This window comes from Manacus candei, unplaced genomic scaffold (assembly GCF_025592945.1).
Source record: "Manacus candei isolate 608988 ecotype Guabito, Panama unplaced genomic scaffold, ASM2559294v1 h1tg000114l, whole genome shotgun sequence".
Lineage (NCBI taxonomy): Eukaryota > Metazoa > Chordata > Aves > Passeriformes > Pipridae > Manacus > Manacus candei.
In genome coordinates, this window is record NW_026138162.1 from 1,319,861 (window position 1) to 1,334,376 (window position 14,516).

The following is a 14,516-nucleotide window of genomic DNA, read 5'->3' on the forward strand; positions in this document are numbered from 1 at the left end:
GGAGAATGTTAACCACTGGCAGACCTCTGTATAACTTACAGGAAGACGTCCTGTGAAAAAGTTGAGAGACAATACAAACAAGAATTTTCTTAATAAGAACTCTGAGTAGTAGATAAGAGTATGCTGAAAAGAACAAAGTCCAAATGTTTTGATTTGAGGAAACATGCTAAGTATCTCTTCTTAGCATTGCATTGACAGACTTAAAAGGTTACTCAATGGTTTCAAGTGACACAATACCCCTTTTCCCTGCAAGGTTAAGAGAACTGTCTGATGTAGCAAAAACGCAAGTTGAAGCTCTGGAGGCACGCCAGCAATACAGAGATAAAGAAGTGGAATCTCTTAGAATGCAAATTTTAGATTTTCAGGTAAAATTCAACCTTTACTTACACTACTGTTTGGATATTTTTTTTTCCTGGAGTGAGGATAAATGAAGTAACTTCGCAATGAATTAGAAAACTTCAAAAGTATTTCAGAAGGATCTTTGCAAGCTGGTCCTTGTGGTTGCCATACCCTTTCAAGATTTCTATATTACATTAATTATTCCCTTCTTCATTTATTCCATTTCTAGCTGGGTAGCTATGACAGATCCTGAGCTTTTTTCCATGTTGTTTAGGTAATATTTCTTCCTGTATGATTAATAGATCATGGTCAATATTTAAATACAGTGTCAGGAAAGTTTGGTCATTTTTTACAAGACAAGAAAGGACTTGAAGATTTGCAGTAGACTTATTATAGTACCTTGTTATTAGCTGAAACAGTTTATTGGGATTTGGTTTCGTCTTCTAGAATGGTTTGAGTCCTTAAATCCAACACCTATGTCAGCTTTTACATTACCATATTTTCTAAGTTTAGGTATAGATTTCTTCCTCAGTTTCTAGTATTTTGGAAAGAGAGTTTTTAAGATCAGTATCTGAAAAGGTATACTTCTAAAATGTGGTTGTAGAAACAGCAGTGGAAAAATAAAAAGCTGTTAGAGGCTAATTCTTGCTCTTCTCTGTGAAATAAAATACATGCAATATATAAAATAAAAAATGGTGCTGCATATAATAAATAATATAAAATAAATAAAAAATATAAAATAAACTGTGCTAGCATATTCAAAATGAAAAATAAATTTGTTCTATGAATTTTGTTCTTAGGCACAATCAGATGAAAAAGCAGTTATTGCAAAACTACATCAAGATATCCTAGCCCTTCAGGGTAGTGAATCTGTTGCTGTAGGCAAATTGGAAACACTTAAATTGAAACTACAGAAGATGGAGATCCAAAATCTACGTTTAGAGCAGAAGCTTGATGAGAGAGATCAAGCCTTATATTTTGCCCGACTGGAAGGAAGAAATAGAGCCAAACATCTGCAACAGACAGTTCAGTCTTTGCGGCGACAGTTTAGTGGTGCTCTGCCTTTAGCACAGCAAGAAAAATTCTCTAAAACAATGATTCAGCTACAGAACGACAAACTGAAGATCCTGGAAGAAGTTCAACATGCCCAGCAGGAGCGTCGAAATGCAGAAAACAGGACATTAGAGCTGGAGTTAAAACTGAAAAGTTTAGAAGAATTAGTAAGTGCATTGAAGGATACAAGAGGAGCTCAAAAGGTTTGTGATTTTACAACTTTGAATAGCTTTGTTCATCTGATCTGCATTTAAATTACATTTCAGTTTAGCTTGTTCTCTAAATGTCTGTTTCAATGTAGAACTTAATTATTTCAAAATAAACTTTGTTAGAATGGGAAACCAGTAATTTTTTGTTTTCCATAAAATCAGTGCAGTCAGATTTACTAATTATCTTTTGTGCCCAATTAAGTCACATAGGAGCTAGAGGCTAACTAGGAATGCAGTTACATTAATTTGAATTAAATTATGAGTTTAATTAAATAATGAATTAAATTAAATTAAACAGAGAATAGCATTCTGAAGTGCCGTTCCATGAGCTGGCATTGAAATATTCACTACAAATCCATGTCATTCTAAATAAATCTAGGGGCAATAATTTAGCAATATCATCAGAAATATTACTATAATCATGTAAGTATGCTTACTTATATCTATTGTAAACAATGTTACCCTGAAATTTGAATAAGTCTTTCTCACTTCTCTTCAAGATCACCGGGTATTATATAATATGATTATATCTGTTATGACTAAAGTCTGCATGCAAACAATCAACGATTTTAATGCTCTGGGCATGTTTTAGTCTGAAATCAGTTTTCAGATATTTTTCTAGAGCATTTTGACATAAATATGTCTGTTATTCTTAGTACATGTGCATTTTTGAATACATACAGTGCTTAATGGTTTTGAAAATCTTCTGCTCTTTTAGAAAAAACAAACCAAACTTCTTGCACGCTTTTTTTTGTTCCATCTGGACAGGTGCATAGGGTAGGGTATAACTCTAGGTCATTTGAAAATTGTTTGCAAAGCACTTCTGTCAGTGAGGGAGAAACCTGTTGCCACTCCAATTGTCTGCTGCACTTATCAGTCATTCGTCTTGCAGTTTCATATACTTGCCATGCTTGCTGACTCAAGAAAAGTGAAGAAGCTGAAAAAAGCAGAATGTTTGTCTTCCTGTTGGTTTGATAAGTGCCATAAGAGTGAAGCTGCATCTAGTTGGCCTGTGGTAAATTATAATATACCATGTTTTATTTATTGCTAGGTAATTGAATGGCATATGAAGATGGAAGAACTCCATCTGCAGGAACTTAAACTCAATCGAGAATTAGTCAAGCAAAAGGAAGAGGTGAAATATTTGTGTAATATCATTTCTGAATATGAACGTACAATCAATAATTTGGAAGAAGAAATTGTGCAGCAAAACAAGGTATGTATTTCTGCATGCTATTTGAAAAGCAGCATATTCCTTATTTTACTAAGTGATTTTCCTAATAACTTTTTAACATGGATGTTTATATCTTGGTTTCATAATTCTTTTTAATAGCACATTTGAGTATTTTACTTTTCTGTAACTCTTCTGTTGAAGTTGGTTATAAAATTTCTATTACCTTCAATAAATAAACTACCTTTATCAACCATGTTACAGTTTCATGAGGAAAGGCAAATGGCTTGGGACCAGAGGGAAGTGGAACTGCAGCGCCAATTAGACCTGTATGATCATCAACAAAATGAAATATTTAGCACTGCTTTAAAGGTACATGCACTGAATTAACTAAAAGTAGACTCATAAGCATGTTTTCTTGAGCTGTGAGATTACATGAATATGAATCTTTCTGTGCAGTTAGAAGAGGCTAGAGGCTCAGTTCCAGACCCTAGTTTGCCAATCGCACAACAACTTGAGTTGGCTTTAAGAAAGATTCAGGAGCATGTTCAAACAATCCTGGAAACCAGGGCAACCTGCAGGTCACTGGAGGAGGTAATTAAATATATAAATTATCCTATAAAGTAACAAAGTTTGTATTCCTATGCCTGTTACTTTTTTTCCTCTATAATAAATATCCTTTTTTAAATGTCACTTAGATATATTTAACCCAGAGAAAATGTAAATAATATAATCACACCATGAATAAAATTAAATACTTTTTCCATTGAATTTTCTAGTGTTTTTATTCTTCCATTTAGTAGGGTAAGATGTTCTTACTGTACAAAATTCCATTGATTAAAGTTAGTTAAACTTAACAAGTGTTACATTAAATTTAACAAGTAGCAAAGTAGCATAGCAACATACTTTTATCTTGGGTTAGTAAATTGCTATTCTATTACAGAAGATACATCATACTAAATGGTTCTAGAGAAATTTGTAAAACACAGGCATCTTAGTTTGGTAGCACAAAATCAGTTGCTTTCAGTGTCTTGTGCCAAGCAAAAGACAAGGTAATGATATTCTGGGACTTTTCTACACTTAATGGTAATCCTATACAGACAGAACCCAGTGCAAAGCATTTTGTGGTTATAAGTCCATTTAGACAAATCTTTCTGGTACATTTCTTAAAAAGTAAGAAATGCAGTTTTTGAATTCTTGCAGTTTTTGAATTCTTGCAGTTTTTGAATTCTTGCAGTTTTTGAATTCTGGAAATGCAACAGTTGCCTTTCGTTGTAGAAATTAAAAGAAAAGGAAACCGCTCTGTGGAAAGCTGAACAAAATGTTTTATCAAGAGACAAAGTTATAAATGAACTAAGACTTCGATTGCCTGCATCATCAGGAGAGAAAATAATGGCTGAATTAGGCAAAGGAGAAGATGATCCAGAGTACCATCATGCCATTAAAATTGCTCATCAAACCATTGCAAATATGCAAGCAAGATTAAATCAAAAGGAGGAAGTGTTAAAAAGATACCAACATATGCTTGCTAAAGCAAGAGAGGTAGTTAAACTTTTTGGATAAAATTTCTTCCATTTTTAAGTTATTTTAGTTGATTCTCTGTTTTCACATTGCTAGTGAAATCTAAAATAAGTTTCTGAGCTCAGATGTAACAGAACAGAGACAATTTGTTATTTTTATGTGAGAGGTTCACATAGAATTTTTTAGCCTCTTATAATAAGAGAACTGCTTGGTCCAAGACTTTATGTATCTAATGTCTGTCTAGGAATTAAAGTAGTGTGACAGGAAGAAAACTAAAATTCTGCTGTGAGAAGTGGTATGTCGTATATTTCTATGGGATTTTTCAATACTTGCAACAGTAAGTTGCACTGTATCTGGACTGTATCTGGTAGATATTTGGAAGATAGAGGAAAGACATTTATGGAAAGCATATTTTAAATTAAAGCATTTTTAAAAGCATAAAGTGTATCTAAACATACTTTATATTACTTAAGCATAATTAATATTGGCTTTTTATATATCCATAAAGCATATTTTAAAGCATAAACCTTTTGTCTCAGAGGTACTTCAAGACTAAACATGCATCAGTTTTAGTGTGTTTGGATCAGGAGCACATTTCCAAAGCAGACTTTCTATCATATTCACTTAGTGTGCTTTGATTAACATGTGTAGCTATTTCTTCAATCTGTGGAGTAATATTGAGCAATGAGTGAATAAACAGCTTGAAGGCACTGTTGTTTCATGACTTTCTGTGATAGTGTACATCCAGTAGAGTTATACTTTTATTTTGAACTAACAGGAACAAGAGGAAATAGCAAAGAAGCATGAGGAAGACCTAAGAGTTCTACACCAGAAATTAGATTTGCACACTGACAATTCCCTTAATAAATTCAAAGAGACTGCTTTGGTGAGTTATGTGTATTTGTGGGATTAGTGAAGTTGTTCCTATGTTTTTTAATTTGTTGATGAAAAGAACAGGTTTGCAGTCAAAAGTAAGTAATAATTGATGACAGGAAAAAGAAAAGCGTGATTGATACAGTTATTGTATTGTTCTTGAGAGAATTCACATGAGATGGATTAGAAGTCATGTATAAGAAACCAAAGTTACCACCTCAGTCCCTATTTTTGATATCATCCTTACGGAGACTTCTAGGAGAGAGAGTTATATTTTGTTTTCTATTCATCTCATTCAATCTATAGTTATATTAAACTATCCCATTTCAATATGAAATTTCTCTCTACACTTTATGATGAGGTGAAACCTGTTTTAACTGGTTATTCTGTTGATCATCAGATGCACAAAATTCTTTTCAAACCAGTGTGACTGGTTTCTCTGTGAAGAATCACATCTCAGTAAATAAATGTATTAGCTATGAATGCTTAGGTATATTTAGGATTGAGTTAAAAATGCATCACTAATGGTTGTCTTTAATTTAAAACTTAAAGTGTTTATCATGTGCATTTGCTCTATTTTACAGGAATTAGGGAAAAAGTCTTCTTTATCACTCTCCAACAGCAAATATTTTCACCGCTTAGAGCAAACTGTAGCCGAACAGGATAATTCTCTTGCTTCACTTGTTGGAAAATTAAAGAAAACATCATCTGATTTGGAGAAACAAAAACAAATTACTATAATGAAAATCAATGAGTTTGAGACTATCAGAGTCCAGTAAGTTTTTAGACTGTTAATGTAAGTCACAACCTGGAGTGGATCAAGTCAGTTATGTGTTGCTACTACAGGACTGATCTATCAAATTGAACATGTTTTTGCTGAATTTAAGATTTAACTGAAAAAAACTAACTCAAAAGCATTAGTATAGTTGGTAACTATAAGTTAATTTTAATCTGTAGCCCTTCACTGGGGATAATACTGAAAAACTGTGGCTTGGAAAAGTGCCTTTCAGTTGTTAGCTTTGTCCCAATCAGTGAAAAAGTATTTGAGGAGTCTTGGTAAGAAAGTTATTTTTAAGTTACTGTATTATCTGCTGTCTTGTGTTTTGTTGTTTTTCTCCCCCTGATACATCCGTTTGGGTTTGCTGACCAGTTTAAACTCATGAAAATTTAGCTGGTGTTTAAAAGGAGAAAAGTATGATTTTTTTTTTAACCTCTAAGGGCCAGGAATGAGAATGAACAATACTCTAATCTGATTTTGCTGACTTTCTTGAGTAATTTTCTTATTAAATGGAGGCCACCTTTGTTGAGTCAGTCTTTTTTTGCTGTTTCCAAATCTGAGTGTCATTTGTTTTAATAATAATAAAAAATATAAATCATGTCCTATGTTACTTATTTGGAATTTGTCAATTATTGCAGTGTACCCTATTAATGCTTATTTTTTATTAGGCTTCAGGAAAAGCACACAGTTGATATGGAACAAATAAAACATGAAGCAAATGAATTGAGGAATATGTTATCTCAGAAGGAGAAGGAATTAGCAAATGTAAAAGCTGAACTAGAGGTCCAAAAAGAAGCAAATAACAGAGCACCCACAGCAACACTGAAAAACCTGGTGGAACAGCTGAAGAGCCAATTAGCCATAAAAGAGAACCAGCACAAAGTTAGTTAACAAAAATTAGTCTCCATGCCACTTAAATGTTTACTGTTTCTCAATGCTTAAGAATCCTTTGTGTAGTTGAGCAGAAGACAGAATATAATTGCATAATATACCACAGTAAAATATAATTGCCTTTTCTTGTTTTTTAGCAGCATCTTCACTTTAAAAAAATTCAATTAATTACTTTCAGGCTTTGAGTAAAGCACTTCTGGAACTCCGAGCAGAAATGACTGCTAATGCTGAACAGCAGATTATTTCTGCTGCATCACAAAAAGAGGCATATATGAATGTCCAGGAGATTGTTGACAGAGAAACAAAGGGGCTTACGGTGAGTACTAGGTAGAGTACTAGGTAGCATCGTTGTACTGCTTTGTTGTATCGTTGATAACCCTGATTTGTGGGCTTTGCTGGTTTGTTTGTTTTCTTCTAGACACAGATAGAGGAATTGAATAATCAGATTACAAAGCTTACAGACAACCTTAAAATAAGTAAAACCAAGGAAACTTCTTTGTCTGATGAAAGGGATGAGTTGAACCAAGAACTTCAGAGGAAACAAAAAGCATTTGCTAAAATATCGAGGGAAAAAAATGAAATGGAAAAAGAAAATGAAGAACTGAAGAACCGTATTAGGAGACTGAGCAGTAGCATTCAGGTAGAAGTGATTTTTCAAACTGTTTCATGTTGGTCCAGTTTCTGTATAGATGCACTGGTTTGGGGGGAAAAGATAAAGTTTTTTTGGCTTCTCCTGACTTACAGGAGAATCATCTAATTATTTTTTAAGAGTTATACCTGCTGCTGATTATTCAGTTCAGAGTGCAAAGTTATGTTCCAATACTATAATACTTTAAAGATAATTTTAAAAACATCATTGAGGTTCTAAACAAATTCTACGAACTTGGAATTAAAATCCTTATTTTTTTACTTGAGAAAAAAACAACTTAGGTAGCAATCACTAAACTTGAAGTTTGTAAAAATTTGTAATTTTTCAGAGCAAAGTTGATGAACAAAATCTGATAGATGTGCTTCAGAAAAAAATTAAAAAGTTGGAGAGTGAACTTGAGACAAAGTGTGAAGAAACAGAAAAAAAAGGTGTAAGAGAAGACAAGGTATGTGATATTTATATCGTGGCATTGAAGACATCATCAGCCTAGATCAAGGCAGTTCTACTCTCCCAGTTACTTCTAAAACCAACCAACCAAACTTGACCAGAAGAAAAGCAGTTTCATGGCTGCAACTTCTTCATGTTTCCCATGGTCTTTGTTACTGCCCTTGTTACTTAGTACTGGTATATTAATGTTTTCCTGCCTCTTTTGTAGAATTAAAGATCCATTAAAAATCTTAGAAAACTAGATTTTGTAGGTAGCAGTTAAATTTATTACGTAAGTGCTGTCAAATGTGCCTCTGTGAAATCGATGCAATGGTAAAAACACGAAGTAATTAGGAGCAAAAGAGTGAATCCTAAAAGGGATGATATCTCTATAGGTGATTATCCTTCACAGTAGTGATCTCCACATACAAGAGGTTCTGAGCAATTGGAGTTGTGTTAATTTACCAGTTGTTCGGTGTTTTCCTTGTTACTACTTCGGTAACTAATTAGCAGCTTCTCATACTAATCATAAAGTATACTGGAATATTACAGCATGCTTGTATAATGACATTCAGACTAGTTATGATATTAAGTATTATTCTAGGACTGGACTTATGGATCCAGTGAATTTGAAATGTTTTTAAATACCTGTTGCTTTGTGTCTAGAGGTATTTTTCTCACACTTAGCATGTATTTTTCCTGTTTTCTGAGATTTTCCTTTCCTTCCTTTCCTTAGTAGCAGTAACTGTTTAGAAAAAAGACAGACAACGAAGTATAGGGGATAACTGGGGAAGGGAAAATTCCAATTAAAAATAAACAAACAAACAAAACCCCAAACCAAACCAAAAACTGCTTACAGGAGTATTGACTGTGATCTTTCAGTAGCCGTTTGCAATGCCATAGGTACTGGTTTTAACCAATGTATCATTTATAGTTACTGAATTGTTAACTCTAAGTAGAGATTCCATTTCTCATAGGAAAAAAAGCTGTGCAGAAGACAGATAATGTTTTAAATAAGCCCCTAGAGAGCTGCAGAAGACAGATAATGTTTTAAATAGGCAGAGAAAAACCCCTGCTTTTTCTTAAATCTGTCTAATGTGTAATTCAAAGTAAATGGATAGATTGCACTGGCACCTCTAATTTCATAAAAGGTGTTGCTCCTTTTTTTGTAAAATGACTATTAAAAGCTAAGGAAGAATTTGGTAACAGCATTAAACTGTATTACCTTTATATACTTTACACAGCATATCCACCCAAACCTGCTATTTAGCTGTGGTAAATCATACATGCCTGCTATGGCTTCCTGGTTTAAATTGATAAATGAAGAATATATTATTTAGTTTTCTAATGTGTTTTCTTGTTTTACTTCAAGAAAAAAACTCGAAAGGATATACATAATTTGCTTATGTTCTTCACAGACCCCCAAGGAGGAAATAATTAGATGGGAAGAAGGTAAAAAATGGCAAATCAGAATGGAAGGACTGCGAAACAAACTAAGGGAAAAGGAAAAAGAGGCAGATGCTTTATCCAAACAGCTAAATACATTGAAGGAAATTTATACAAAGTGAGTTGGTTTTAATCGATTCAGCTACAAAATGATGACATAAGGGTAATCTAAATATGATTTTCATGTAATAATTATTGCAGTTTGTTGTGTTTATAAGATTGATGGTGAGAATTTGACATTGCTATTGAGATTAAAAGGATTAGTTAATTTTCAAGCAGCAGACTACTTACTCCTCTAATATCATTTCCCTTGTAGAAGCCAACAACCTTTATTAGAAAAAACTGTATCAAAATAAAATTAATTTAAGTCCTTTATTATGCTTCCTGTCTTAGGATTCTGTTATTCTCATAAAGCAAATAACAGCTTTAGGAAGACAGGCTGTTTCTCACCTCTGTGTTATTTAATCAGGCTGCTAGAATCACTCTCGAGGAAAAAAGACAACGCAGAAAGAATCGTGCCTTGCAGAATATACCACCTAAGGAGTCTTTCTGCTGTGCCTTTTGCAACCAGACATGTCTGTCTGATATTGGCCTTTTTAGCCACCAGCGTGCTTGTAACAAACGTGGGTAGAGCCCTCCCCAAATCTTCGTTCAGGAAACCTAGCCATGATGAGGACTGGATGCTGTGCTACTGTTACATGTAGTGCTACTGCAGTAGTGACTGTTCTAGGCTTATGAGATGGAAGCCTTTAAAAAAAAACAACCATATGTGCAAACCCTCTGCAGGTTTTATATTTACTTCGGTACAGTAATAGCAGGGTTTTACTGACAAAAGATGCAGAAGAGAAAGAAAACTGTGATAGTAATTGTAGCTGTTGTTAAATGGTGGATTGAAACTGCTTAAAAATAGCATTTATTCTTAGCACGTCTTGCATGAATTTCACAGTGAACAAAGGCAAAACCAACAAGTGGTTTATGACATGCATGATACTGACTTGATGTTCATTGTTTTTTTCAGGTTTAGGTCATGTTTTTTTAGTATCTCCATGGTGACCTTGTTAAAAAGAAAAGGGGGTATGGTTCACTGAGCAAACAAATTGCAAATGTAGATTCTTTAAGATAGGAAATATTTTCTTCTAAAGAAAGCAAGTTAGCAAATAAACTTTTAAATGTAAGTTTACTGGATGTTTCAGGACTGAAAAAGAGAAAATTGCTCTGCAGAAGAAACTGAAAACTACTGGTGTCACTGTTGACCGTGTTGTTGGAGTAAGAGCCTCAGAAACTGAAAAAGAAGTGGAAGAACTAAGAAAACAGAATCTAGAGTTAGAAAATGAAGTTGCACACTTGAGGTGAGAGTCTTTTTAAAAGAATCTATAAAAAGCAAAAAAAAATCTAAATTAGTAAAAAATGTGTGGAATGAGATGGTCTCTAAGAGGCCAACTAATTCAGTAAGGAAAAAAACCAGACAGGAATTAAAAAAATTATTCTTTGAGTCTGTGATGAGCAAACTTAAAACTATTTGGGAGCAGTTGTGCATGTTAAGAGAATATGCAGCATTTGTTCATTATTCTGAAAAGCTGAATAATGTAAAAAACATACGGCTCCTACTGTGTAAAATTATAACTACAGTTTAGAGTTGGTGGAAGTTACTGAAACTGCTAAGTGCACTTAGGGAGTGTATTCTTAATCAGCGTATTCACTATGACAGTGGATAATGTATCAGAGTAGAAGAGGCTGTACATGTATGTATTGTCCATTCACAGGTGTTAGTTCAAATAGTTTATATGGCTAACATTGATGTAGAATAACTAGCTCAGTAATACTGGAAAATCCAACATAGAAATCCAGAAGTTCATGGTGTTTTTACCTTAAGGGATGTTTTTCTGCATTAATAGCTGTTTGTTTGTTTTGCCTTGACTTGTTTTTCGATGTAGAACACTGCAAGCAATCCCAAGAGATTCTGTTGTAGAAGATTTACATTTCAAAAACCTATACCTCCAGGAAAAGCTTCATGCATTGCAGAGACAATATTCGAGAGAGACATTTTCGAGACCCTCAGTAAGTTAATAATATAACCATATTACCTAGAGGAAATGCACCTACTTATCAAAAATATTTGTTATCTATTTGGTATTCTGTGTCATTTAGGTGGTTTTATTCAAATGACAGTATTCTAGAACATGATACAAAATACTCAGCTTTTAGTGGTTTTAAAACAACAAAAGAAACCTAAAAAAAAACCCCAACCCCCAAAACTTATAGTTTCTGTGTTCTATGGGTAGACACTGAAATATTCAGTATTCTAGTATATGTGGAGAAATAAGGAAAATGTATTTTTAAATATATGCGTCTGCAACCAAGAGAATACTTTTATATTACATATTGATTGAAAATTTAGGATGTACAGAATTTGGGGAAATACTGAGCTGCATTTCAGTTACATTAGGTGTTTTTGTTGTGCTTTGATTTTTACAAAGTTCATTATATTGCAAGCTTTGCGTTATTAAGTTACCTTAATCTTTCAAGAATAGACTTAACAGTACATTCTAGTTTTCTTTATTTCCTGTTTTGTTTTACTGTGTTCTGCTTTTTTTTCATGCTTCACTCTATCTTCAACTTGAATCAGAGTAGATGTGACCAAACTAAACTGACTGGATCTGTTCCTATCACTGTCAGTAAACAAAAGTATCTGAATTTCTTTCAAAAGAAATCTGTTTCGAGTAGGGATGAAATGAAACATCAGGCTAATAATAGCATTACTGATGGCAATGAAATAGATGAGGAAGCACACACACAAACCTGCATCATGCATAACAACGGCCAGGAGGCTACTGCAGATGCAAGCACAGAAGTGTCTTCTGAACAGCATCCTGAAGATGGTGAGAAACGGAAGGACACAGATTTTTCTACAGAAGTATTGGAAAACAAAAATATAGCTGAATATGATAAAGAGAACTGCAGTGAAAAAGAAGAAAATATAACCCAGCCTGAAAAAGGAAAAGTTAATGAGGAATGTGAAGAAGAGAGCAAGCAAGAAATCTTCAAACAATCAAATGTGGATGAAGAAGAAGGTGTAGAAGAGCCTGATACTGACAGAATGAGCTGCAATCAGTCTGTTTCGGGGGAACTTTCTACTCAAGCTAATGACTGTGAAGCAGACAAAATAAATGTGAATAATGAAATGAGTCAACACACTGCAGAGAATAAACATGAAAATTACCAAAGCTGTACAGAAAGGGTTGAAACAACCTCAGAATTGTGTGAAATGCCCAAGGTTTGATACTGTAGTGTCCCCCTAGCATTTCTTCAGTATAAATGATAAAGAAATAGAATATTTGATTTTGATAAAGCCATGCTCTCCTATGCATGGTCTGCAGGGATATTGAAGTCTAGTCATCAAGTGGTCCATAAAGCAAACCTTGTACTTTCATGATAGGCATGCATGACAACTCACAAGTAAGCTACTGTCAATACTAAAATTTTGATTCAGAGTTTACAAAAAACCTCAATGATACATGCAGCTAGCTGATGATCTTCATTCTTTAAGAGACTTATGATATCTTCTTACTTACACTTACTTACTTCTTACTTAGACTTATACTAAAAAATATGCTTTATTGAAGCAAATACTTTATTCCTGTTATTAGTGGTAAAGTAATGAATCATCAAGTTAATTCCATAATTACATAAGTGAAAAACACTGATTATTATATCATTAAAAGGTTTTATTCTGTACTAGTCAGGCAAAATAATTTACCATATAGTTATGATTTGAATTGGCAATATAAAACATTGCAAAGCACTCTTCATGTAATAGAAATTACTAGCCTCCATGGATAAAGACTTAAGATTGTAGGAGATAACAAACTAAGAACAAGAGTTACATACTACTGTTCCTGACTTGCTCTGTGATCTCTTTGACATAACTGAAATGTCTTATGACATATTTACTATTTAAAAACTATCAGAATATATCCTTAAAATTAGATGCTGTTCCCAGAAACAGTGTCACAACTTACTACACTCAGTAGCTCTTTTGTCTTTTAGATTTTGGAATTTATTTCTACCCAATAGTTTGAGAGTTAATTTTGGTTTGACGAAATTTCTACTCATTTATACTGATTTGTAAACTTCCCTTAACATTAAGCAAGTTTAGGAAATGTAAGAGGTGTTAAAGTAGATTAGATCAAAACTGGTGATAATGCCATCTTGTTTTATTTCTGTGAAAAATACTAATCTGTTGCTCTTAATCAGCTACAACTGATAGTTGTATTGAATTAGTGCATTACCGCTTAATAATTTTTTTCCCTTCTGTTTTCTCAAGACATCAGGAATAGGGTCAAGTGATCAGTATCGAAGAGAACAAGAAGTTTTAAAGGAAAATCTAAGATTGTCATCTGAAAATGTTGAGCTAAGATTCCAGCTAGAGCAGGCCAATAAAGATTTGCCAAGACTAAAGGTAACAGCTTTTTACCTTTAGTCCTCTTTATTCTGACACAGGTTAGGGAATTGTTTAAAAAGAAACGGATATTTTTTCTGTACATACTGTAAGTTTTTCATGTTTTTACAGAAGTTGAGAAGGTTGAATTGCTGGTAGAAATGATAGAAAATGTCATTAATATGGGAAAGTGTTTTCTCTTAAATTTTTCAAAGTTAACCAGTTGAAATACCAATTGTAATTTTGTTCACCAACTGTTCATGTCAATTTGAGATATAATTAAATTGCTTATTGCTTTTTTTTTTTTTTTTGGTAGGACCAAGTAGATGACTTAAAAGAAATGTGTGAACTTCTCAAAAAAGAGAAAGCAGATGTTGAACGAAAGCTGGGCAGTGTTAGAGGGGTGAGTATTGTGTCAGCATTTTCATCATAATTAAATGAGAATGAAAAGAAAAAGCCCAAAGTTTTATTGAAGCAAAATTACTTGGAATCAAACAAAAGCAAATATTAATTGTTCTTGTTTATTTTATTGATAAACTGCTATAATAAATTAATGAAATAAAGTTAACAGGACCATTAGAAGGACTACAACTACACTTAAATATATACACTATCATGGCCTTATTTTATCACTTGGATTAGTTATCTTCAGAAACATATTTATACAATAAATTTCAATTACAGCTGTAATAATGAAAATTATATTAGTGTATTTATTTAAA

The 14,516-nt window shown here is 33.2% G+C and overlaps 1 protein-coding gene across 11 annotated transcripts in view; it reads left to right on the top strand.

Moving 5' to 3' along the window:
- The window catches only part of CEP290 (centrosomal protein 290), a 56,019-nt gene that overhangs the window by 32,053 nt on the left and 9,450 nt on the right, over nucleotides 1-14,516 (top strand). For 9 of the 11 annotated variants that reach the window (XM_051770013.1, XM_051770014.1, XM_051770011.1 and 6 more), the window contains 18 exons: nucleotides 254-365; nucleotides 1,140-1,595; nucleotides 2,653-2,817; nucleotides 3,037-3,144; nucleotides 3,232-3,366; nucleotides 4,051-4,314; nucleotides 5,072-5,179; nucleotides 5,751-5,941; nucleotides 6,613-6,826; nucleotides 7,014-7,151; nucleotides 7,254-7,475; nucleotides 7,813-7,929; nucleotides 9,329-9,474; nucleotides 10,550-10,705; nucleotides 11,291-11,414; nucleotides 11,983-12,630; nucleotides 13,681-13,815; nucleotides 14,111-14,197. In XM_051770013.1, the coding sequence (XP_051625973.1) occupies nucleotides 254-365; nucleotides 1,140-1,595; nucleotides 2,653-2,817; nucleotides 3,037-3,144; nucleotides 3,232-3,366; nucleotides 4,051-4,314; nucleotides 5,072-5,179; nucleotides 5,751-5,941; nucleotides 6,613-6,826; nucleotides 7,014-7,151; nucleotides 7,254-7,475; nucleotides 7,813-7,929; nucleotides 9,329-9,474; nucleotides 10,550-10,705; nucleotides 11,291-11,414; nucleotides 11,983-12,630; nucleotides 13,681-13,815; nucleotides 14,111-14,197 (3,526 nt within the window). Of the gene's footprint in view, nucleotides 1-253; nucleotides 366-1,139; nucleotides 1,596-2,652; nucleotides 2,818-3,036; nucleotides 3,145-3,231; nucleotides 3,367-4,050; nucleotides 4,315-5,071; nucleotides 5,180-5,750; nucleotides 5,942-6,612; nucleotides 6,827-7,013; nucleotides 7,152-7,253; nucleotides 7,476-7,812; nucleotides 7,930-9,328; nucleotides 9,475-10,549; nucleotides 10,706-11,290; nucleotides 11,415-11,982; nucleotides 12,631-13,680; nucleotides 13,816-14,110; nucleotides 14,198-14,516 lie in introns of those variants that run through there. The other 2 variants (XM_051770021.1, XM_051770022.1) reach the window with 2 other exon arrangements.